This window comes from Lissotriton helveticus, chromosome 6 (assembly GCF_964261635.1).
Source record: "Lissotriton helveticus chromosome 6, aLisHel1.1, whole genome shotgun sequence".
NCBI lineage: Eukaryota > Metazoa > Chordata > Amphibia > Caudata > Salamandridae > Lissotriton > Lissotriton helveticus.
In genome coordinates, this window is record NC_136067.1 from 228,652,441 (window position 1) to 228,678,446 (window position 26,006).

At 50.9% G+C, this 26,006-nt stretch overlaps 1 protein-coding gene across 13 annotated transcripts in view; it reads left to right on the top strand.

Moving 5' to 3' along the window:
• TDRD6 (tudor domain containing 6) overlaps nt 1-26,006 on the top strand; it is a 2,679,339-nt gene that overhangs the window by 2,330,197 nt on the left and 323,136 nt on the right. For 11 of the 13 annotated variants that reach the window (XM_078647665.1, XM_078647656.1, XM_078647664.1 and 8 more), the window contains 2 exons: nt 2,833-2,922; nt 3,171-3,275. In XM_078647665.1, the coding sequence (XP_078503791.1) occupies nt 2,833-2,922; nt 3,171-3,275 (195 nt within the window). The remainder of the gene's footprint in view (nt 1-2,832; nt 2,923-3,170; nt 3,276-26,006) is intronic. The other 2 variants (XM_078647663.1, XM_078647668.1) reach the window with 1 other exon arrangement.

Here is a 26,006-nt window from a genome sequence, read left to right on the forward strand (position 1 = left end):
CCTTTGCCAGGAGGCTCTGCGCCTCTGGCAGTGGCTGGAACATCAGGGCGTGACCCTGGTGGCTCAACACCTGGCAGGTTCTCTGAACGTGAGGGCGGACAAGCTCAGCCGTCAGTGCATGATGGATCACGAATGGCGTCTGCACTCGGACGTGGCGCAAGGCCTCTTTCAGCAGTGGGGAGAGCCTTGGTTAGATCTATTCGCCACCGAAGAGAAAGCGCAATGTCATCAGTTCTGCGCGTTGGAATTTCCAAGGCGGCACTCGCTCGGCGACGCTTTTCGTCGCGAGTGGAGTTGCGGTCTGTTGTACACCCTTCCGCCTATACCACTTCTGCCCAGAGTGCTGAAGAAGATCAAGCGCGACCGGTCCCAAGTCATCCTTGTGGCTCGGTACTGGGCACGAAGGTTCTGGTATCCAGAGCTACTCAGTCTATCAGTCGATCCCCCGGTTCGTCTGCCTCTTCAGGAGGACCTTCTGTCGCAGCAGCAGGGGACGGTCCTCCACCCGAACTTGTCCGTCTCCACCTCCATGCTTGGAGATTGAGCGGCTACAGTTGAGGCCATTTGACTTGCCTCCTGAAGTTTGTGACATCATTCTGGCAGCCAGGCGTCCCTCCACAAAGTCGATATACGCCTGCAGGTGGAACAGATTTGTGGCATGGTGCACAGCAAAGGCTGTGGATCCCCTCAATGCCCCTCTTTCTGAAGTCCTTCTCTTCCTTCTTTCTCTTGCCCAGCAAGGCTCTGCTCTGGGTACTATCAAGGGCTACCTTTCTGCCCTTTCAGCCTTTCTCAGGCTGCCTGATCAACCTTCTTTGTTCAAGTCCCCTATTGTTAATAGATTTCTTAAGGGCCTCACACACACGTTTCCTCCTGTTCCGTTTGTGATGCCTCAGTGGGACTTGAACCTGGTTCTTACCTTTCTGATGTGCGCTCCCTTTGAGCCACTTCACAACTGTCCTCTTCGCCTTCTGACCTTGAAGACTGCTTTCCTGGTTGCCATCACCTCTGCCAGGAGAGTGAGTGAGCTCCAGGCCCTTTCTTGTACCCCACCTTTCCTTTCTGTCCATCCGGACAAAGTGGTGCTGCGTACCAAACCTTCTTTCCTGCCCAAGGTTGTCACGGCCTTCCACATCGGGCAGTCTATCACCTTGCCAACCTTCTTCCCGCCACCGCATCCCTCTAAAGAGGAAGAGCGGCTCCATCGTCTGGACCCAAAACGTGCGCTCTCATTCTACTTGGATCGCACACGCCAGTTCCGGGTGGATGACCAACTGTTGGTTACGTGGGCGCGAAGAAGGGGAAAGCGGTGCACAAGAGGACCATCTCCCGGTGGATCATCCTGTGTATCCAGGCATGCTACTCCTTGGCTAGTAAGGAGCCTCCTGCTGGATTGCGGGCTCATTCTACCCGAGCCACGGCGACTACCACTGCCCTGGGCCGGGGAGTGCCTTTACAGGACATCTGTCAGGCAGCTACGTGGGCATCGCTGCACACGTTCGCAAGACACTACTGCCTGGACAGCCAAGTCCGGAGGGATGGCTTCTTTGGCCGTTCCGTCCTCCGGGACTTTCTGGTGTGATTTTGGTTCGCAGACCCACCACCGGGGTTGGTATTGCTGCGGTATCTATTCTAAGGTAAGGAATCTAATACTAACGTGTCTCTTTCAGATGCACAAGTTACTACTTGTGTAACAATATATCTGTAAGAGACATTAGTTAGTATTAGATTCCTTACCGACCCACCCATCCTCCCCGTTCTGCGAACCAATATCTAGGGTTAGGGTTGTCCCCTTTCAGGGCCCTAGTTTCAATGGCACCAGTGTTGGTTTTTAACATGGCTCTGCGTTTCTGGCGCGGAAAAGCTGTGTCTAAGAACTGACGTCAGCACGCGGAGGCGGCGTCTAAGTACTCCGACGACGTCATCACGGCGCCCACGACGCCGACGACGGACGCGGAGCCGCAGACGACTCCTACTGACGCGCAAGGGTACTGCTACGCAAACATTTCCAGATCCAGTCTGACGCCTGGGGATATTCTAAGGTAAGGAATCTAATACTAACTAATGTCTCTTACAGATATATCGTTACACAAGTAGTAACTTGTGCATTTATGACATTCAAACAATATCCTTATTATTAATTGGGAATGTTTTTTGCAATTGTATTTTTTTTCACGTAGAAACGGACTGGATTGATGAGTCGTTATGCTCTTTTCATGATATGAATAAACACAACATGCTTAAATTCTACCAATGAATTTTGGAAATCATAGCTTTATAAAACTTTAATCAAGAAGGCACAGCCCTCTGCCCCCTACCTAAATTTGTCCCCTGCATGGCTCTAGGGTGTAGCCATTTGTGAGGCACATGCCAACGCTGGGATTGGGCCCTGACAACTGTAGCATAAAAGCTCTGGTTCCTCCACCCATCTCAGTAACCTTGAGGTGGTTGCTAGACTTCCAGTTTTTGTTTTCTATTATTGTTTTAAAATGGGCTCTAATCTTTTGATAATTGGTGTCCTTTGTATACAACGAAATAGGTGCATAGGTTGCAGTCCTGAACAGAGCACCAAACTGAGTCGGAGAGCAGTGATACACATCTGACTTCCATTTATGCTGATAGTTGATAATGGCTTAGACAAACGTTAGCAAAGCATACAGTGACTTCGATGCGGCCAATGGATAGCATTAGTCAAATGTGATTTGGTATTGTCAAAGTATGTTCATTGAATGTATTGTGTGATATTCGATGGAATCAAATTTCTTAAATTTATTGATGTATGATGACTTTCAACTGAATTCTGATGCACTATCCTTTCTTTTAACCTACTAGTAAATGTCTTCTTATTGGATGAAGAGTTACCAGTCATTCCTGATGCAAATCTGGAACGCAGATCGGCTAGTCCTACCCACACAGTTGAAGGTATTTTCTGATCCAAAGACAATTTCTAATATTGCAATGTTTCAAAATAGTTGTCTGTTGCTTAAATGGCAGTAATATGTATTTTCTAGGGACAGCAAGGTAAATAAACTAGTCCTTTTTTTTTTCTCATGGATATTGCTCATCGTATATGGATGTTGAGAACATTCAAGGAAATTGGTTTAGGTACCGATAGCAACTGTTTAAATATTATGAACTGATTTGTTGATTTCCGTTTATCAATTTTTCAGAAGCAGTAAATCGAAACATTTTGACTGCTGAAAACCAGATGTTGATGTCCTGTACCTGCCAGGAACAAGTATATGACAAAACAGACTCTAGTTCACCTTTAGGAGGTGAGCAGTGGATTTCAGATTGATGTTCCAGAATGTTACCTAAATTATGTTTTTTTTTTAACCACGTAAAAAAATGTCAACAGGAATATAAGCACTCACAATGACAGTTGATTCTCAAAGACATGGGGAAGGTTTGCATATGTTATTGCACAACAAAATGTTAAAAATAACCTTTCTGGGGAGGAGCCAAGCGCCGGCCCAAGATGTCCGCTTCACACCTTGGCTCCGATACCACTAGCCCCTAAATCCACCATCCTGCCCTTGAAGCTGGGCATATGAAAGAGTGAGCAGAGCGGTGCCCTCGGTCGCAAACCCGGCTTCCCGACGACTTCGGGGGAAGGAGTTCTGCACATCGTACATTGTGGCCTGATCACAGCTCTGAAGCCGGGGACAAGATTGAAAGTGTGCCCGCTGCCGGGAGAGAGAAACTCGACGCCAGCACCTGAAGTCGCCGGACGGGCTGGAGTCAACTCTCCCACATACACCGGGCTCCCGCGGTGGCGCATAATTGGTGCACGACGTTCACCTTGCCTGCGCCCCCCGTGCATCGGCCCTACTCCGCGACCAGGAGAGGAGAGAGTCCTTGGTGGCGCAGCAGTGTCGGAATTTGAGGGGGCACAGAGTGAGGAATCGAGCCTGGTGAATCCCTGTAGGAAGAGGGGGTGAGTGCACTTCGAGTTGCTTCCCCCCTCCCCCCCCGATCCGCAGAGCGAGACAGTGTGACCGGGACTGGCACTACATGCTGTTCCACCCCTCAGCGCACAACAGATCACTTGGCAGCAGTTAAACCAGCCCACCTGGAACTGTAAGTAGACGGTGGAAATTTGTAGTGCAGTGGAGACCTTGTGGTGAACACTGCCGCAGAGGGCAGCAATAGCGACATTAGGCCGGGTGGTGGTGAGAGTAGACGGGCAGTGGCGCAGTGTACCTGGGTCGTTGCTGCAACAAGCTGCCAGCCCTGAGATGCGGGGTGCGGCCCCCTTCCTCCCCCTGCCAACTACCACTCTGCCGGAGTGGGATCCATACAGGTGAAAATTGTGTCGGTTTGACAGCGACTATGGCTCCTGGCGTGACCGGGTAAATCAGGGTGGTGAGGGGCGATACAGCCCTGCGCCGTAATAACCGCTTGTCTAACACCCCCGAGGAGTATTGAGCCGACTACATCAGCAGGGCGGGACCACGCAGAATGACCCTAGCGTTCCCCCATACATCTGACCTCTGTGGCTGAGTCCTGGGGAGGACACTGCTGAGACACCTGGTAGCTGACACCGAAATGGCTACCAAACCGGACGCCGAAAAGCATCAGCCCATGACGACCAAGGGAATGAGGCACGTTCAGACAAAAATGTACGATGTTCAGACCAATAAACTGGATCGATACGCTCTCCCCAAGGGTTCCGTGTCAGATCCACGACACGCCCTTACGATGGGGGCGGATTCCATGAGCCCCACTCGGACCTAACCTTGCATGATGTCATGGCAGCCATTAACGGGGTCAAGTCCTCACTAGGGCAAAAAATGGAATCACTGGAAAATAAAATAGACCGTCTCCATAGAAGTGAATCTCATACGGGCAGATCTCACCAAGGTCAACGAGAAAGTCAAGTCCCTGGAGATAAAGACGGCCAGTCTGATGAACTATGTGTCACGGCTCCAGCAGGAAGTGTGCGACCTCAAGTCTTTTTACGAAACGGCTGAGCGGAAGCTGGACGACTATGAAGGGAGAGCCAGGCGCAACAACATTCGTGTGTTGGGAGTTCCCGAGAAGTCAGAAGGTCCAGCCCCGGATCTGTTCATAGAGGAACTTATACTAAGGCAACTCAAGCCCAAGGGACTGAGTAAATTCTTCACCATCGAACGTGCGCATAGGGTCCCAGGGGGGGTGACCGAGGCCAGGGGCGCCCCCGCGGCTGATGATTGCACGGGTACTCAACTTTAGGGACAGAGACGCTAGCCTGCAGTCTGCCCGAACGGGAACCCCCCTACGTTACGAAAATGCCACTCTTTCTTTCCCGATTTCACTCAGCTGGTGCAGTGCCAGCGCAGGAACTTCCTTGCCGTCAAGAAGAAACTCAGAGACATGGGATTCAAGAATGCCACGATGTTCCCAGCGCATCTGCGAGTAGAGGTCGACGGGAATGCGTGGTTCTTCAACAACCCTGAAGTGGCATCGGACTGGTTGGACAGTCGTCCGCCCTGAGATTTCGGGACACAAGGCTGAGATGGAGACCAGGCAGTACAGGAACAGGAGTGAGAGCTGCCGACTGGGTTCCTAGACTGAATGAACATTGCAGGTACCGGGGTGATAGACTCCAAGGTTGGACACTGGACTCTTCCTCACTAGTTTATTTTAGACATGCATATTGCAGTCTTCAAGGGACAATTTGGTGATGGTAATATGGGTTTTGGGTGGGGGGACGGAGTACTGGTCTTCCTCCTCTTAACTACCTTTAGTTAACTGTTCGTTTTTAGTATGTAGGGCGACAGGCACTCTGCTAGTTTGAGATGGGCGAACGCCGTGAGCAGGGGTGCAGAGAGGGGGGGGAGTTGGGAGGGGTGTGTATTGTTTTTTAATCTTGAATTTGATTTGTTTGTAACCTTTGCAGTTGAATCTGTTATTGTATTGAGTTCTTCGACACCATCAAAATGGAAAGCAGAGTTAGGGCGACTTTCACAGGAAAGCAGCAATGAGCGGTAAACAGGGGTTAGAGTCCTCAGTTAGAACGTGAACAGGCTGGGAGATAAACTTAAGTGTGGGATGGTTAATCAATTTGTCAGGCGGCATGCCCCGAATGTGGTACTCTTGCAGGAAACACACTTAGTTGGAAACAAATACATGGCCATGCCTAGAGGAGGGTACAAGATGGTGCCACATGTAGGATTTACCTCCGGGTCATGCGGGGTTGGTATATCAAGAACAATATATATGTATTTATTTACTAACACACTCCTCTGAACTCTTTATGAGATCAGAGGCCAAAGCACATCACAAGTTACTTAGTCCGAATACGTTAAGTTGCACAAAATACAGTTAGGCCCTAGGGGCGAAGCAAACCATATATTAAGAAAGTGGTATAAGTACTACGTCACGAGAAAGGGAAAGGCCTAGGGAATCGCTGGGGCTACACTATCTGAACCTTAGTTTAGAAGTAGGAGGCCAACGGGCGGCGCGTGCAGTGTCTTTACACACACACGAGAGCCAATGTTAAGTCAATGGGAACTTAGAGTTTAGAAAAAGAAGGATTTAGGACACTTCCGGTCTAGCTAGGAGGAAACAACTAAAAACCTAGACACTTGGATAGTCAATACCCTTGGGAGCACCGAAGTACTCGCGTTACCTCACCCACAGGAAGCGGGTGCATAGGTGTGAAGATGTGTCGGGTTTCGCCTAATTAAGCCTATGGAGCCTGTGAAGAAAGATGCTGCAGGCGACCAGGAGGAAGATGTCCGGGTGGATCCAAGGGTGGATCGAGGATGAAAAGGACCTGAAAGCAGTGGGGACAGAGTCTGGGTCACTAGCCAGTGACCGGGTGGAACCAGGAAGGAACCAGACGACGTCGAGGAGCAATCAGGTGCTGTCGTGAAGCTCGTCTCTTAAGCCACGCGGACCAGGAGGCGTCGAGGACAACCAGGTGCTGGAGGCGAGCTGTCCCACGAAGGTTCTCGCAGATGGAGAGGTCGACTGCCGGATTGGAGTCAACAAGCCTTGGCAAAGGCAACCCACGCAGGATTCAAAGAAGGCTTCTGGTGCAGACCAGCAGGGTTTGAGGGGCCTCCCCTTTGCAGGGAGGCAAGGGTCAGTCTGGAGCAACCAGACCAGCGAGTTGGTTCAAAAGATTTGTCGTCACAGAGGCTACTAGCCAACGGGCCAGCAGCCGGACAACGCGTCGAGCAGAACACAAGCAGAAGGGCCCCACGCAGAACTCGTGGAGGGCTTGTCTTCGGTGCAGGTGGAGCTCAGATTCGGGGCTTCTCAATCCCCAGTGCACAGCTTCGAGGATACCTCAGGAGCTGCACAGTTAGAAAGTTGCAGGCTTTTCAAGATGTCCGGTCCCACGTGTCTCGTCGCCTCCACGGATCTCAGCTATGCTGCAGACGTGAAGAGCGGGTCAGAGATGTCTGGAAGTCTGGGTCTTGTCAGGCTCTGTGCTCGGGTCCCGGAGGGAGCGTCGACAAAGCAAGCCGTTGATTTGCTGGATGATGCCTGGTTGCCCAGGATGGTCACTCCTTGGCCACAAGGGAGATTCTTCAGTCTTCAGCATCAGCAGAACGTCAAAGGTCCAGAGTTTCGTGTCAAGTTTCGATTTCAGGATTAATCTAAAGTTTCAGGACTCAGCTCCTACCTTTATACAACTAAAAGGGGCTGGATTACTTTCTAGGTCCCTCCTATGGGTGGGACCAGGAAGGGGGGTGGTTACACCCCCTTTCCTTTGTCCAGTTTCGAACCAGAGCTGGGGCTGAGTGCCCCAGCAACCGGTTTGAACTGGGGTATGCATGGAGCACCTAGTGTGCCCCAGGCAGTGTCTCATTCTATTCAGCCCTCCCTGTCACAATACACAAAGTCCTGTCTGGGGTGGTGCTCGCACCTCTCCGGCAAGGAAACCTATTGTCCAAACCTCCGTGACTGGAAGGACTCCCAGCAGCAGGAGGTCAGACTTGTGTCTGTGGCAGCAGAGTCCATTTTGTAAAGCTGGGGCTCTGGTTAACTTTAACCGGGATAGTCAGAACTAACATGTCTTCTCCCTCTAGAAGGGTGGAATGCTACCCCGTCGCCAGAATTGGCGAGGGGGTAGTATTGCAAAGCGTATGACACCTTACACGACATGTTTAGATAAAGCCAAACCAGAGTTAGCATTCAACCGCGAGGATTATAATGCACTTAAGAGTATATGGTATGGCGATATCATAGAACACCTATAAGGACATGGTTCCGAAAGCTGCAGACACTCAGCTCATGCTAGAGCACCATCTCACACATAACCAAGCACTCTGCCTCCAGGATTGTTAAGGCCTGCCATAGGAGTGACTTATAGGTTACTGTGTGTCTATATATAAGGGTAGATATAGGAATACTATACCTAAGCAAGGGGTGATTACACGACCTTGCCCCAGCTGAGTGATCAGCCAATTGTCAGTTTGAGTGGCCAGCCAGGGGTGGCATAACACATGCTGCAGCCCCTGGTAGGCCTTGGTTACACCTATGCCCTGAGTACCTAGGGTACACTTCTACAGGGGCTGACAAGGTGAACCAATTCCCAATTGTGTATGTACCTAGAGTACATGGTTCGATTTTAGAGAGTGTGCATCTAGGCTGTGGGTCTGATTGGCACACCCACAGCCACATCTAAGTCGAAAACCAGTAAAGCAAAAGCAAAAAGTGGGGTGACCATAGGAAGCAGACCCTACTCTTACACTCGGCACCATATTTTTAACGTTCCCGTTAGGTATCATGGTAATGGGGGGAGATTTCAACGCAGTAGTGGCCGGGGAGATTGACAGGCACCCGCTGCAAGAACTTGGACCAAACCAAAGGTGGCTGACAGGACTTTTTAGAAACAGTACCCACAGTAGAAACAGTGGGAGTGGTGGATGGGTGGCGGATGCATAACCCTAACAGGGCACAATATACACACACGTATTTAACGCACATCACAGTCTGTCACGTATTGACTACATCCTAATCCTGGCGGCCCATGCTCATACTATCCAGGAGGTGAGACATCTGGGACGGGGCATTTCAGATCACTCCCCAGTGTGGCTCAGACTGGAATCGGAGCACACGAGCATCGGCATGGGGGCCCCAATCAACCGGTGGTATTTGAAAGACCCGGCCACCCGCAAGGACATCATCAAGGCTACTGATAACTAATTTAACGTAAACGGGGGTATGGTTGATTCTGCACAGACTCTATGGGAGGCCTATAAAACGGTCTTAGGGGGAGAAGTACTTTCCCTGATTGCCGGGAAGAAGAGGGACAGGCAGGCAGAACTAACAAGGACAGAGGAGGACGTGCTGAAATCAGAAGAGGAGATAGCCGGGGGAGTGTCCCCGGAAAACCTTCACCTACTGAGACTGAGACAGGATGAGTTCAACAGTATTGACAAAGAGAGAGCTAGAGCGCAGAGTAGAGAGGTCCAGAGCAGAATATATGAATTGGGGGATAAGGCGGGAAAGTTGATAGCTTGGCTGGATAGGAAAGCGTGGGCGTCACAATTGGTGCCCGAGTTGCAGGGAGATGACTCTAATCCCATCGCTAACCCGCAGGCTATCGCGGATACATTTGCAGACTATTACACTATAATGTATAGCACTACAGGCAGATACTCGGAAGAGGACAATAGAAAGATGATCAAAGACTGAAGGCTACCCGTGATCTCAAACGAAAACAGGGCCTACTTAGATTCCCTGCTAACGATTGATGAAAGTGGCAAGGCAATCAGAGGAGTGAGCTCCGGGAAAGCCAAGGGGCCCAACGGGATTCCCGTTGAGCTTTATAAGCTGAATTCCAATAAGCTTGCCCCCCACATCCGTTCAATGCTGATGGAAAGCAGAGTTAGATGAATTCTCCCATACGACCAAAGAGTGGCCAATCAGTCTGGATTCTTGGCCAAAGGGGTGAGAAGAAATGGAGAAGACAGAACATTCAGTTTGTTACATATTGTGCGGCAGTATGAGCGTGTTGGTTAATGATAGCAGAAGTGGGGGACATGACTCAACTCTCTGAAAGCCACAGCAGATCCCGGAGTGGAATGGGTGAGAATGCTTGCTCCACTTGCACCCAATGCTTGCCTTCAGAGTCGTCGTCCCAATCCATGGAGGGGCGAAGCTAGGCTGCAAGGAGATATGTTGATATATCTGGAAATCCAAAGCTCCCATCTTGAGGAGGCTTCGGCAGAGATGCTTGCCCCACATGTGGATGTTCACCCTGCCAGACAAAGCTAAGCATTTTATGCCTAAGTAGTTGTTGGAAGGTAGTGGAATAGTCAGTGGGAGAGTCTGCAATACATACAAGAGTCGAGATAAATTAATTTTGAGGCTGTTTATCTGGCCCATCCAAAATATTTCTAATTTCCCCCATTTATTTAAGGTCCTTTAAAAGGGCTGTAAGTAAAGGCAAGATTTTGCAGTTGAATAGTTCCTGGGGTTTGCAAGATGAATGGATTCCTAGCTAGCCCATGGATAACTCTGTTCAAGTAAAGTCTTTCCTCTTCATAGGATCTCGTAATTGGACCTGCTGCTCAGCTACCTGGAGCCCCCGGGATTTGGCGTAATTTGAAAGTCAGAAACTGAAAAACTGTCCAATTCCTCTTGACTCCCTCGGAGAGTGGTTTCTGGCTCGGTAACGTTTTGTTTTGGATATCATCTCAAAAAAAGAGCAAACTTGTGCTCCATCTTCCCCACCTTCATCCCATGAATATTAGTAGTATTCTGTATTCGGAGCACCAGGGGTTCCCTAGTTAGAGCATACATCAGTGGGGATAGGGAACAGCCCGGCCTCGTCCCAGTCTCTAAATGCAGATGTTAGTCTATTATTCATTGGCTCTGACTTTGGTGGTGGGTTGTCTATAATTTGCTAGACTGAATTTCTTCATCTTGGGGCCGAGTTGAGCGTTATCAAGCACCTCTACAGAAACCACCTAATGAAGCTCTTCTCTGCATCTAAGGAGAGGAGAGCCATAGACCGTTTCAGAAGCTCCGCCACATCCATATGGGTGAGTGGTATTGTCTGTTTAATGCAACCAGATTGTTGTTGGGCAATGACACAAGGTCATAGTTGATGTAGCCTAGACACTAGTATTGAGGTAAATATTTTAACATCACAGTTTAATAATGCTATCGGCCTATAAGATGGAAACCGCTCCAGGTTTTTATGCCATTTCAAGAGCTGAACCAGGTGGGGACCTCGCATAGTACCAGCAACCACACCCAACTGCAAGAAAAAAAGTTCAAAACCTTTAACAGATGCTCTACTAGCAGCGAAGCATAAGCCTTATAAAAAGATGCTGGGAAGTTGTCTGGGCCCTGTGCGTTGATAGCCACTCTAACCCCTTATGGTGAAATATCTTCTTCAAGAAGACTCTAGTGGGCCGCCAAACACATTGGCATAAAGCCTTGGAGATACTCACCTAGAAGGTGACCGTTGAGGTCCTGCACACAAAACAGGGCAGTATAACACAGTTTAAAGGCAGAAAGAATCCCTGGGGTATCAGAGTATCAATCAGTAAGGATTATAAAGCATGGCAAATCACCCATGTGGGTCTCAAGGCACTGGATTGCTAGCTGCTTTCCTGTACTTTGTTCATTTGATCAGCCAGGTCTTGAGTACTTTCCTGAATTCTCGGAGCAATGCGGCGTTCCTAAAGTATAGTGGGAAGGTCGTTCCAGCCTTTGGTCTCCAGGTGAGAAGAGGGTCCTCTGCTGTTGGCTCATTGGATCTGGGAGGTGTCTGCGATGAAGAGGGAGGCGAGTCATAGGTGTCTGGTTGGTTAGTGAAAGGTCATTCATTTGTTGATTTATGCGGTCCTTTATTGTGCAGGGCTTTGTACGCATGAGTCAACGTCTTCAACTGGCATCTCTTCTAGATAAGGAGTCAGTGTAGCTTCTTGAGGTGTGGGGTGATGTGAGTCTGTCTGGGTAGGTCGAGGATCAGTCTTGCTGCTGAGTTTTATATTGTCTGTAGTCTCATTGGAAGGTATGTAGTGATTCCTACTTAGTGTTCCCATAGTCCAGCCTACTGGTGACAAGGACCTGAGTGAAGGTCCTTTTGGTGTTGATTGGGAGCCACCTGAAAATCTTAAGGAGCATGCATAGGGTGTGGAAGAAGGCGGACAAGACTGTTTACCTGTTTCTGCATGGATAACTTGCTGTCCAATATGATTCTGAGGTTGCAGACGTGGTCTGGTGGGGTGGGGGATGGGCAGAGTTCAGTAGGACACCAAGTGCCGTTCAATGGCGAGGTCTTGTTCCCAAAGATGAGGACTTCCGTCTTGTCTATGTTGAGCTTGAGACTGTTGTCCTTTATCCAGTTGGTGGCGATTATCATACTTCAGTGGAAGTTGGCTTTAATGGCAGAAGGGTCTTCTTACAGCAAGAGGAATAGCTTGGCGTTATTTGCGTAGGACATGTTGTTGTCAATGTAATCTGATGGTGTTGGCAAGGGATCCATGTTTATATTGAAGAAGGTGGGGCTGAGATACGATCCTTGTGGGACACTGTATATAATCTTCTTGTGTTCCAAGGTGAATGGTGGGAGACTGATTCTCTGGGTTCTTCCGGTGATGTATGAGGCGATCCATTTTAGGGCGTCTCCCTGGGTTTTAATTTGATTGAGTCTGTTAATCAAGATGTGGTGGGAGACTGTGTCGAAGATGGGGGACAGGTCCATGAGGATGAAGGCTGCTGTTTCGCTGTGGTCCAGGAGGGCCCTGCTTTCTGTGGCTGTGATCAAGGCGTTCTCGTGCTGTAGTTGACTCGGAACCTGAATTGAGAGGGTCTAGGAGGTTGTAGTGTTCCAGGTGTTCGATGAGTTATTGGTTTATTGCCTTTTTGCGAACCTTGCCCCTAAAAGGGAAACAGGGAGATGGGCTGTTAGTTATTCAGATCTGCTGGGTCAGCGGATAGTTTCTTCAGGAGGGGGCCTCACTTCAGCATGTTCCCAGTCCTCAGCGAAGGAGGCCATGGTGATGGAGGCATTCAGGACTTTCTTGAGCAAGTCTCCAATCGTCTTGCTCCTGTGGTTGAAAAAATATATGTATACATGCAAGCAGTTTGTCCAATCAAGTACATATGTAGCTTGGAAAAATACATGGTTCTGGATCATCCTGTCCCTATCCGCTACCAATGTAAGGGCACATAGATCACACAAAACAAAGAAAAGGGATCCGACATGGAAGGGGGGGGGGGGAGGGAGGGGGAGCCATCCTCGGAATGTACACTTTCTTTCCAGCTTCGTGATATCTGCTCATTCGGTTAATTTCTCTTTAGAGCTGGGCGGCTGCGCCAGGGCCAGAAGAGGGAACATCCAGTTTGATCCTTTCCTTTCATGTGGAGATGTCTGCAGCGGCTCCCAGATATCCCTGGGGTGTGTCTGCATCAGCATGAGGTCCCAATAGGCAGACAGCTATCTATGGCAGAACGCCGCATCTCTGAGCCAATTATCAGCTCAGAGTCCAACACATCGCTATTTGCCGTTTAGTAAGCAACAAGAGCATTGACACTAGCTTCCTACTGCCCGCACCGCACACGTTTTTCCTCACATAACCGATCAACGCAATCAGGGGGAAGTGTTCTATGTAAAACTCTAGCATGTCATCCATAGAACTGAAAATTGTTCCTCAGCAGTGATCAATGTCTGGGCAGTCCGAGGCCAGGTGCAGAAAGAACGCACCCTGGGCCCGGCATCTAATGCATTGCACCTCCTCACTCAAGCTGATTTTGTGTAACAATTCTGGCGTCCTGTATAACCTATGTAAATATTTTTAATGGATTAAGCGCAGCCTATAACAGGGGGACAACTCCAGTGCCTGCGCTCAGCAGAATGCCCACTGGGTCCTCAGATATAGTTATGCCGAACTGTACCTCCCGCTCCCGGCATGCCCTGGGGACGCACATCAGCGCTGTACACTGCATGCCTGTATATATTGACATTATCAATTTGAGGAGCGAGGGGTTAGTCTGGAAGTTCTCTACACCAGAAACATGGGCCACGCTGCCCGGAAGGAAGCAAAACTAGGGTGCAATGCAGCTCGGTGTTGAGTCATTCTGTCAGGCACTCCCAGCTCCTCCCCCTCCAGCGCACTGCATGGTTCTATGCAGGTTCTTTCCGGGAACGCATCTCCCATTGTATGAAGTCGAAGTCTCCTCAATCTGTTGCAGGACCCCGCGTTTAACAAGAACAGTAGTAAACGGTGTCTGGGCAGCGACACAGAGGGGGGTGTTTAGCATCGCCAGCCGCGTCCTGTGCTGCAGCCCATGCCACGCCCACACTGTGCAACTAACTGTGTTAACCCTGGAACCCGGTTGAAGATGTGGTTTGTAAAGAACCAAATTCAACAGGGACTGGCACCTTTTGGTCGTGTTCCGGCACTGTGTGTGCCATAAATTGCGTTGAATATATCCAGTGAAAACTGAATTGAGCTTGAGTGCAGCTATAGTAAGGATCTATGCCTGGGGCGCCCAATCGACCCTGCTCAAAGGGTAGAGTTAAGGTTTCCCAATCCACTCTAGGTTGTTTTGCGGCCCTGGCTAGGGATATCATGTTCAATCTCAATCTACGTCTAAAGCCACTGCTAAGGTAAAGCGGAAGATTAATAAATACGTAGAGGGATTTTGGGAGGATAATAATATTGGCTATTGCCAATCGTCCTGCCAGGGACACAGGCAATCCCTTTCACCTCTTCAGTCGGCTCTCCCACCACTCCATGAGTCTTCCATAATTGGAACGCCAAAGTTCCTCAACATTGCGGCTCAACCAGATTCCCATGTATTTCACCGGGCCCTCTGCCCTTGGGTCCATATATCGAAATTAGCTTGATTGGGTGCTCACCAGCATCACATACCTTCCCTGCGCGTCGCATAAGGCCTTCTATGTGCACCACAGCAACCCCTTTCTAATGAGAATAGCCACCCCATGCGCGTAATTAGAGTAACATGTTACATTTTCCCCCATCCATCCTGCCTGCAGGCCTGCACTATTGTGTTCCCTCAAATGTAGCTCCTGCAGGAAACAGATGTCAGCTCCATGGTGGTGCAAATATGCAGCTACCAATCTCGCTTTCCGTCTATCAGTCAGGCCTCGAACATTCCAGATTATTATTTTAAGTAGTCACTTTTTTACTGCAATCAAATGCTCAATAGCAGTCTCATACTCGTTCCCAAGGGCCAATTACTAAGGCTCAGAAAGGCAAAAGGAGGCAGACAGGACAGGGAGGGGTAGAACATTAAGACAACATGTTAACAACCTTAGTATCCCCAGTATGACCCAAGCCACTCACGCTACAGCTGCCCAAACTGGCTGAATAAAAATCCCCGACCCCAACATAGCCATTTATGACCAACAAGAAATAAAACTCATCCCTGAGGTGTAATCGCTAGGAACCCGGCTCAGCCCAGCTGTGGGTAGTTGGGTGGGTGGACCATGTGAGATCAGTAGCGAGACAACTCCCAACTGCTGGTGGAGTAAACAGACCATTCAAATAGCCTATAATTAAAGAGGTCAGTAGATATGTTCCTGTGGATTAACAGTAGCCGTACCTCTGGCGCGGACCCCAACCCCAGTCCGTGAGGGGCTGATGTACCAGGTCCCTTTAATTGTTGTCGCTAATGCGGCTGTCTTCCCCAATGTCCTTCTCCAACCGTGGAGACTGTCTGATTGGATGGAGGTCGCGCACACATTTTGCAGCAGTTTTCGGGTCCTTGAATTTCGAGGTCTTTTCCACGTGAAAGTTGCGCAGTTTTGCAGGGTAGAGCAGAGAGAACTTGATGTCCTGTTTTTGAAGTAACTGTTTCAGCTACATGAATTCTCTTCTAGCCGCCTGTACTGCTCGGGTGAAGTTGGGGTAGAACGACTGTGTTCACTTGATAAACGACTGCTTGCTGATCTCCTGCCAACTTAAGCACAGTGTCTCTTTCCTTATATTTTAACAGGGGTCAATTATCGATTTGGCAGGGGTCTCAGTCCCAATGTCCTTTGCGCCCTTTCCACTATGCTTACTGGTGACAGTGAGTTTCCATATAGGGTCCTTAGCATTTCTTCCAGGTAGTCGTTCACCCGTGTCATGGCGGTGGATTCTGGGATTTCCACAATTCTAAGGTTGTTCCCCCTAGATCTGGCTTCCAAATCCTCAGGATCACTTCCAAGACTTTTTCCATGCTGAGTAGTTTCTCTTGTGCCACCACTCTCTCATCCTCTATCAGTGCTTAATTTGTGCCGAAACACCGGCACTTATTTATAAGGGCTGGGTCTACACCATGCGTCTGCATGTCAGATTTAATTGTGGAAAAGTCAGTAATATAATTTCCTCACTCACTGATTCACCGCTGCAGACAGGGTTGTTTGTCTCCTGAGTACCCGGCAGTCATGAAGAGTGACTGAGCTCCAATAATAAAAAGAAAGGATCTGTCATTCCAACCATTTATCCAAATTTGCCTCAGGCTGGTGGCAGCCGGGTCCCTTAGTTCAGTGTTGGCGGTGGGCGGGTTACTGATTGGGCTGGGTTGGTTCTATGGGGGTAGGGGCTGTGCTGCGGCAGCATGCGTACTATGTAGATTGTTTTCAAAAAGCCACAACCCGGCACTCCTGCACCCCACGAGTCATCCCCAGCAGTTGGACGCAACAATCGAGTCGAAGGCAGGCAGCAGCAGGCCTATTGCTAAAGGCAGTGATACCCGGCGCCCACCACTACCACCTCCAGTAACCGTAAGTAGTCCAATTCAAGCTGCTTTTTCCCTTGAGCGCGCAGTGGTGACGGCGGGTCACCGTGGTAGTTGGCTATAATGACAGCTTTAGGAGTTAACGGACCGACCGTGTCTGTGGCCTAAGGCCTGCCGTGAGGCTGAAAGTCATGCCTCCTCCGGCGCCAGGCACCGTGTGCAAGGCTTCAAGCAAGTACAGTAAATGCCATGACATTTATACAGTGCACTGTTCACACCTGCATGTCCTTGAACTGCAGCTTTGTCCACATTTTCCTGACAGTGGAGTAAGGCCGCAGGAAGGTTAGCCCCTGGCCTCCTGCCTTTAAACTGCATACTGCCAATGGTGACTATCCCCCCACACACACACAGAGCGCCGTGGCTACTCTTACGTAACAGCCTTGTGACCGTGACAAATAGTCCCCTTAATATGAGAGGTGCCTCTCTCGTGTTGCAACCTAATAGGACGCTTACCATTCCTAGTGCCTAGGAAAGTGACAGGGTTTGCAGCGCTCAGCTTGCACTGCCTTACAAGACGTAGGTGTGTCTCTGGCCTGCCAGGCAGATCTGAAAGAAACACATTAGTGTTAGATTCCTTACTTTAGAATATCCCCAGGCGTCAGACTGGATCTGGAAAGTTTTCGTCAGCAGTACCCCTGCGCGTCGGTAGGCGTCGTCTGCGCCTCCGGCATCGTGAGCACCGGGATGATGTCGCTGGAGTACTTAGAGGCCGCCCTCCCACGCTGACGTCAGTTCTTCTTTTTTACGCGCCAGCAAGCGCAGATCCGGGAAGAGCATACCCTTAGTCATTTTTTGACTAACTTTTTGGGCATTTTGTCTATCTTTTTCGAGTTGACTCGACTCCTTGTGCCGGTAGGGCTGCCCGGTTTCAAGCCGTGGGACGCCTGTCACTGACTGATGTCAGTTACCGACCTCCACCGCCGGTGTCTCCACTGTTTGGGAGGCCGACCACGATGACAAGTCTTCCCCCGACTGCCAGGCCTTGACGTCGAAGGTTAGGGGGGAGCGTTCCCATAAGCTCCTCGAGCTCCGGCAGTCTTCTCCGTGCCGCTTGAGGTCCCGGTCGCGGAGCTGCAGTCATCACCGATCATCGGGATCCAAGTCCTCGCACTCGGGTAAGTCGAGGCATGGCAAAAAGAAGTTGAAGAAACACCATAGTTCTTCGACCTCCCCTCGCCGGTTGCACAACTCGGCTGAGAGTTCAGGTGGCGCTGCCCTCGCGGCTCCGGCGGAGCCTGCCCAGTCATCCAGCGCCACACCCTCCGGTCCCTGGGCTCAATGTGACTCCGGAGCATATTCGAGACTTCCTCGTGGCCATGAGGACTCTTTCCACCGTCGGGCCCTGTCGGCGCACCTTCGGGCCCCGCGGGGACCGACTGGGGGTCCTAGCCCTGTGTTGCAGGCAGCCTCGGCGCCGCCGGTGACTGCAGTCCCGGCGCCGCAGGACCCAGAGGGATCCAGGCCTGGATCCCGGTCGACACCGGTTGACCTCACGACTCCTCCGCCGGCGCCGACCCCTCTCGGTGCCACCACCGGCGTTGTCCTCTGGCGACGCCAGCCCCGGTTTCAGCCCGGGCTCGCCGTCGGACCGGCGCCAATCGGCGCCGACTGGTGAGTTGCATACCTACGCCCCGGCTCCGTCAGGGGAAGACTGGCAGGGTTCTGAGGACTCTCTGGCACAGATTGGGCAGATGAGCTAGGGGAGTCCAGTGGTCTAGACACTTCGCCTGACACTGGTTTTCTCTCTCGTCCTTCCGTGGCTACGGAGGAGGGAGCTACTTATGCTGTGGTGCTGAGCAAGGCGGCCAGGGCCTTGGGCCTTGAGCTCTCTGCAGTGGCCGTGAGGACTAACCTCCTCACCAAGGTGCTTTAACCGCCAGAGAGCCGGTCAGTCTACATCCGCTCCCGCAGCATCTGCCTCAAAGCTTTCCTCGTCTGAGTTTTCAGGCCCATTCCACACCAGTGGGAGGCTGAGTTCGCCATCACCTGCTCCACTGGCGTACCATCATTTCGGACAGGTGGGTGCTGCAAATCGTCCGAAAGGGCTACTCCCTCCCCTTCAAGGCGACCCCTCCAGCCATGCCACTGCAGTACCACCGAATGTTGGGGGATCACTTGCAACTTCTGCAGGAGGAAGTTACGGCCCTCTTGGCCAAGGGGGCCATAGAGCGCGTTCCTGGCCCAGAAGTAGGACAGGGTTGTTACTCCCACAACTTTTGGGTTCCCAAGAAGGGCAAAGGGGGACGTCGCCCTATCTTGGACCTCAGGAACGTCCACGTCTTCCGGAAGGAGAAGTTCAAGATGCTGACGTTAGCTCAGGTTTTGGCTGCCCTAGACCCTGGAGACTGGATGGTATAGTTGGACTTGCAGGACGCTTATTTCCATATTCCCGTCCTGCCGGCCCATCGGCGTTACCTGCGGTTCACGGTAGGCCATGAGCACTTTTAGTTTACTGTGCTCTCCTTCGGCCTCACCAGTGCCCCTCTGGTGTTCACAAAAGTGATGGCGGTGGTCGCAGCTCATCTGCACAGATTAGGGGTTACAGTCTTCCCCAATCTCGACTACTAGTTGTTGAAGGCCGGCTCGCCCCAATCAGTCGACTCCCACCTCCAGACTACGGCCGACCTCCTGAATTCGCTGGGGTTCTCAATCAACGTGCCGAAGTCACACCTGAGTGCCTCCCAGAAGCTCCTCTTCATCAGAGCGGTTCTGGACTCGGCGCAGTTTCGGGTTTATCCTCCCGAGCAGAAGGTTCGGGATATTAAGGCTCTGATTCCGATCTTTCAGCCTTTATCCCGAGTTTCGGTCAGGATGGCCCTGCGGCTGCTGGGTCTGATGGCCTCCTGCAACCTGCTGGTACATCACGCCAGGTGGGGGATGCGGGCTCTGTAGTGGGACCTGAAGTTCCAGTGGGCACAACATCAGGGCAACCCGTCCGACCACGTCCTGATCTTGGAGGTCACTACAAGACAGTTGCAGTGGTGACTCACGAACCGCGATTGGGTCAGTGGCAGATCCCTCTCCCTACCCCAACCGGAGCTCACACTGGTGACTGATGCGTCCCTCCTGGGATGTGGGGCCACATGGGAGAGTCGGAGATCAGAGGCCTCTCGTCTCTGGCGGAGTCCCGGCTCCATATCAACCTTCTGGAGCTGCGTGCGATCCCACTTGCACTGAAGGCATTCCTTCCCTCTGTCTGGGGAAGTGTAGTGCAGGTGTTAACGGACAACACCACTGCCATCTGGTATTGCAACAGACAGGGCGGGGTGGGGTCGTGGACCCTTTGTCAGAAGACTCGGCGCCTCTGGTCATGGCTGGAACATCAGGGCATCACCCTGATGGTTCAACACCTGCCGGTTCTCTGAACCGTCAGTGCATGATTGATCACGAGTGGCTTCTGAACTCTGACGTAGCGCAAGGTCTCTTTCAGCAGTGGGGAGAGCCTTGGTTAGATCTATTCGGCACTGAAGAGAACGCACAATGTCATCAGTTCTGCGCGCTGGAATTTCCAAGGCGGCATTCGCTCGGCAACGCTTTTTGTTGCGAGTGGAGTTGCAGTCTGTTATACGCCTTTCCGCCTATACCACTTCTGCCCAGAGTGCTGAAGATGATCAGGCGCGACCTGGCCCAAGTCATCCTTGTGGCTCCGGATTGGGCACGAAGATACTGGTATCCCGGGCTACTCAGTCTGTCAATCGATCCCCCGATTCGACTGCCTCTTGAGGAGGATCTTCTGTCGCAGCAACAGGGTACAGTCCTCCACCCGAACCTGTCCAGCCTCGACCTACATGCGTGGAGATTGAGCGGCAACAGTTGATGCCATTTGACTTGCCTACTGAAGTCTGTGATGTCATTCTGGCAGGCGTTCCTCCACAAAATCGATATGCGCCTGCAGGTGGAACACATTTGTGGCATGGTCCATGTGGGAAGTTGGCCTGATATGCAGTGCTCACTATTCTAGTGATCACTATGTATCAGTCCAAACAACCCTTATTGATGATTGGTTGTAAGTCAACCTTATAGACCAGCTATCCTAGTAGCATGGATACGAGCAGTCTAAGGCTAAACTCCAGAGGGCGTGTTAAGCCAGCTGTTTTACCATCACATTACCCCTTGAACACCAAGTGAAAGGACACCACACAAGTTGTTATCAAAAATAAAGTATATTTATTTATAACAGGACTACCCTGGCTCTTTATGAGACAGGGAGCTAAGCACACAACAAAACTCTTTGAGAAATACTTAAAGTCGCACAATTTACACAAATGCCCGAGGGGCACGAAAAACCATATACACAAGAAGTGGAATGCGAAGTTACTAGCAGGTAAGTAATAATTTTCTAGACTGTAGAAACGCTAGGCCTACAATGCTGAACCCTTGGATTAGAAGCAGGAGGCCTAGGGACGCCGTGTGCAGAGTGGGAACTCTCACGCGTAATGCGGGAACAAGTCTATGGATACTAGCAATCACAAAGTTACTGTTCTCGGGCGAACCCGACTAGGTGGGTCGAAAACAAGAGTGGATCCGAACACTTAGGGTGTTGGACTATGCTGGAGCACCGGAGTACTCAGTTTACCTAGCCCAGGGGCTGCGGCTGCATAGGGTTCAAGTTGCGTCGGAAACCCTCGTTGAAGAACCAGTAGCCTGAAGAAAGAAGTTGCTGGCAGGCGGCCAGTGAAGAAGTTCGTGGTGATCCAAGCCTGGATCAGGGAAGAAGAAGACCTGTAAGCAGAGGGGACCAAGTTCTGAATCACTAGCCAGTGATTTAGGTGGGCACCAGGATGGCACCGGACGAAGTCACCTCGACCAGGTGAGTGGGCGCTGCTGCGCTCTGCAGTCTCTCGGACCAGGAGGCGTTGTCGGCGACCAGGATGGAGGTGCGAGCTGTCCCACGAAGGTCTCTGCTGTCGACGTCGCTGGACCCAGGATTGGGGCAACAAGTCTTGGCAAATGCAAGGTCCACGCGGTGGACCTAAAAGGGCGCCTGGAGTGGACCAGGAGGGTCCAGGGTGCTCCTCTTTTGGAAGGAAGCAAGGGCTAGTCTGGCGCAACCAGACCAGCGGTGGTTGTCGTCGTGAAGCGTCGCAAGAGGGCCACTAGCCAACGGGCAAGTGACCTGGACAACGCGGTGAGCAGCAAAGAGCAGAAGGGCCCCACGCAGATCTCGTGGATGCAGGGGGGCTGAACTTCGGTGCTGGAGCTGCTCAGGGTCGGGGCTTCTCTTACCCCAAAGCACTCGGTCGAGGGTCACTCGGTGGTCGTGCTGGACAAGCGTCGTGCAGTCTTCAAAGATGGCCGGTCCCTCGAGGTCTCGTCACACCCACGGATCACAGCTGGGCTGATGATGTAGGTTGAGGTCAGAGGTGCCAGGGAAGCCGGTTCTCGTCGTGCTGGGCAGTCTTGATCCGGAGGAGAGACTTACAGCAGACCGCGATGCTTGGTTGGTGCCTGCTGCTGCAGGGTGACTACTCCTTAGTCACAAGGGAGAAATCTTAGGAAGAGTCTTGAGTTCCTCTCGTAGAAAGTCGGTTCAGGATTCAAAGATTGATCTGATTTGGAAGGGGGCCTGCTCCTACCTTTATCCTGCAAAAGGGGGCTGGCACGCGACTAAGTCCTGCCCTATGGGTGGGACTAGGAGGGGGGTGGTTACACCCCTCTCCCTTGGCGGGCTTTCCCCAGATCAGGGGCTTGAGTGCCCCTGGAACTGGTTCAAGCCGGCCTATGCATAGTGAGCACCGGGGTGCCACTTGCAGTCACCTTCCTCTAAAGCCCTGCCTACCTAGGATACACAAAATCCTGTCTGGGACGGTGCTGGCACCGCCCCTGGCAGGAAACCCTTTGTCCTTGCCTCCTGTGCTGGGAGGACTCCCAGCAGCAGGAGGGCAGACTTGTGTCTCGGTGGCAGCATCCATCTTGTGGAGCTGAGGCTATGTCTGACTTTAACCGGGGTTACAGGTTACATACATGTCGTGTCCCTCTAGAAGGGTGGAATGCTAACCCCGTCGCCAGAATTGGCGAGGGGTTAGTATTCCAATTCGTATGACACCTTACTCGACATGTTTTGATAGCGATACCAGAGTTGGCATTTAACCGCGAGGATTATAATGCACTTAAGAGTATATGGTATGCGATATCATGGAACAGCTATTAGGACTTGGTTCCGCAAGCTGCAAACGGGCTCAGCTCATGCCAGAGCACCATTTCACCTTATCCCATGCACTCTGCCTTCAGGATTGTTAAGGCCTGCCATAGGAGTGACTGATAGGAATATAGGTGTCCATTGTAGGTTTAGATATAGGAATACTATATCTAAAGCAAAGGGTGATTACACCACCTTGCCCCAGCTGTCAAGCAGCCAGTTGTGTCTGATTTAGTTAGTCAACCCAGGGGTGGCATAATACATGCTGCAGCCCCTGGGAGACTTCTGGGTGCACCTCAGCCCTGGGTACAGGGACTTGGAGAGGGCCCAGTGCCAATTCAGTACCTGGGTACAATTTGGAGTAGAGAGAACAGCTAGGCTGTGGGTCTGATTAGCAGGCCCACAGCCAGGGAAAGTCGTAAACCAGTGAAGCAAAAAGCAAAAATCTGGGTGATCATAGGATTGCAGACCCTACTCTCCTACAGTCCACAACAAAGGCTGTGGATCCCCTTTCTGCCCCTCTTTCTTAGGTTCTCCTCTTTCTTCTTTCCCTTTCCCAGCAGGGCTCTTCTCTGGGCACCATCAAGGGATATCTTTCATCTGTTTCAGCCTTTTTGAGGCTTCCTGATCAGACTTCTCTTTTCAAGTACCCTGTTGTAAATAGATTCTTGAAAGGCATTACTCGCATGTTTCCTCCTGTTACCTTTGTAATGCCTCGGTGGGACTTGAATCTGGTGTTAACCTATCTGATGTGTGCTCCATTTGAGCCACTCCCTAACAGTCCTCTTCGTCGTCTGACTCTCAAGACTGCTTTCCTGGTTGCCATCACCTCTGTCAGAAGAGTGAGTGAGCTCCAGGCTCTTTCTTCTAAGCCTCCTTTCCTCTGTCCATCCGGACAAAGTTGTTCTGAGGACTCGTCCTTCTTATCTACCCAAAGTTGTTACTGCCTTTCACATCGGCCAGACCATTACCTTGCCCACCTTCTTTCTGCATCCTTCGAAAGAGGAAAAGAGGCTCCACCGTCTGGACGCAAAACGTGCGCTTTCTTTTTACCTGAACCGCACACAACCGTTCCGGGTGGACAACCAACTTTTTGGTGGCTACGTGGGCGTTAAGAAGGGACGGGCGGTGCACAAACAGACCATCTCTTGGTTGGTCCTTTTGTGCATAAAGATCTGTTATTCCTCGGCTAAAAAGGTTCCTCCTGAGGGGCTGCGCGCCCATTCCACTCGGGCCACGTCGGCCACTACTGCCTTGGGACGGGGAATCCCTTTGCATGACATTTGTCAGGCAGCTACGTGGGCCTCGCTGCACACGTTTGCCAAGCATTACTGCCTGGACAGCCAATTCCGGAGAGACAGCGTCTTTGGCCGTTCAGTTCTCCAGGACTTTATGGTGTGATTTTGGTTTGCAGACCCACAACCGGGTTTGATTTTGCTGGGGTATCCATTCTAAGGTAAGGAATCTAACACTAACGTGTTTCTTTCAGATGCACAAGTTACTTACCTTCGGTAACGATATATCTGTCAGAAACATTAGTTAGCGTTCGATTCCTTACCGCACCACCCATCCTCCCAGTTCTGCAAACTGATATCTAGGGTTAAGGACTTTCCCTGTCAGGGCCCTAGTGTCATGACTCCAGTGTCTGTTACTTGCATGGCTCTGCGTTCCTGGCACGGAAAGCTATGTACAGAAATGACGTCAGTGCGTGAGGGTGGCGTCTAACTACTCCAGCGACGTCATCCTGGCGATCACAACGCTGACGACGGACGCGGAGCCGCAGACGACGCCTACCTACGCGCAGGGGTAGTGCTGACGAAAACTTTCCGGATTCAGTCTGACGCCTGGGGATATTCTAAGGTAAGGAATCTAACACTAACTAATGTTTCTTACAGATATATATCGTTACCGAAGGTAAGTAACTTGTGCTTTAAGCACTCTCTCCGAAGAGTCCGCACCCACTCACCTCTTCTCAATGGGGCCCAGCTGGCTCTTGTCAAGGAAAGCAGAGCCTGCCTGGAAGCTGCTTCTCAGTTCTCTGCCACTTGGAGACAATCACAGAAGCATCTCGTAGAGGGAGTGGCATGAATGCTTCTAGCAGGAGATTTCACTTTTCCGGTTTGAATTTGATTACCTTGTGCTTATGTTTTTAAGGGGTTGTTTGGAAGGATCCCTCTTTTTAGCCCTAAAAAAGGCAGTCTGAGGAACTACATCAAGCCTCAATTCCAGGGTACCCTTCACTCTTGTCCTCTGCATGTGCTCTGGCTTATCTCCCACTACTGCAAGTCACTGAACGTCTGCACCTCACATGTGCACAGCCTGACGCCATGACAAGTGCAGGGCACTACCTGGACCCACATCAAAGGCCCTACACCCTAAACCTCTACATGGACTCTGTGTTACATCCCAATGGTACATCCTGACACTGTGTCAAGTGGAATATACTACATCAACTCACGTCAGAGGCCGTACAACCGTAGACCTCTACATGTACTATGTCTTACATCCCACTGCGTTCTTCCAAATTCACAACATTGTTTACTGCCTGGACAGCCTGCATGGGCATTACCTGCATTTAATTCATGTTAGGAGGTTGCCCCAGTGAATATTGATGCCCTGGAAATATGTTCACGTTGCTCAATGATGTATTTATAAATAACTAAAAGCAATGCTTATTCACTCTCAGCATTATTCGCATTTCTAAGAAGCTGTGCATTCTGTAAATCAAACAATTTAGTCTGTTGTGGATTCCCAAATCTTAGGAGTTCGAGGTGATGGCCCAATTGATGGAATATTGTGGTGAAATACAACTTGAAACTGTGAGCTGCCAGTTCCTAAGATCACTGACTGTATCATGATAAGTGAAATCACTCAGTGGCACAATCTAGGAAGTTGTAGGCATAGTGAGGCAGGAAACGAGATGTGAGAAATTACTGACAAGTCTCATGTCAGGAAGGTTGGGAAATGGCTGAGCCTTCTGGTGACCATGCTTTCATAAAAGAAGATTACAGTGACTGTGACCAGGACATGGACCAGCGGCTGAAGATCCAAAGTAATGAAGGAGGAGGGAGAAGGATAGGGGTTGCAGATTTTCCAATTCATTAGGCTGAGAATCCATGCAGCACTATCCAAACAGATCAATAGTTTTACCTCTAACTTA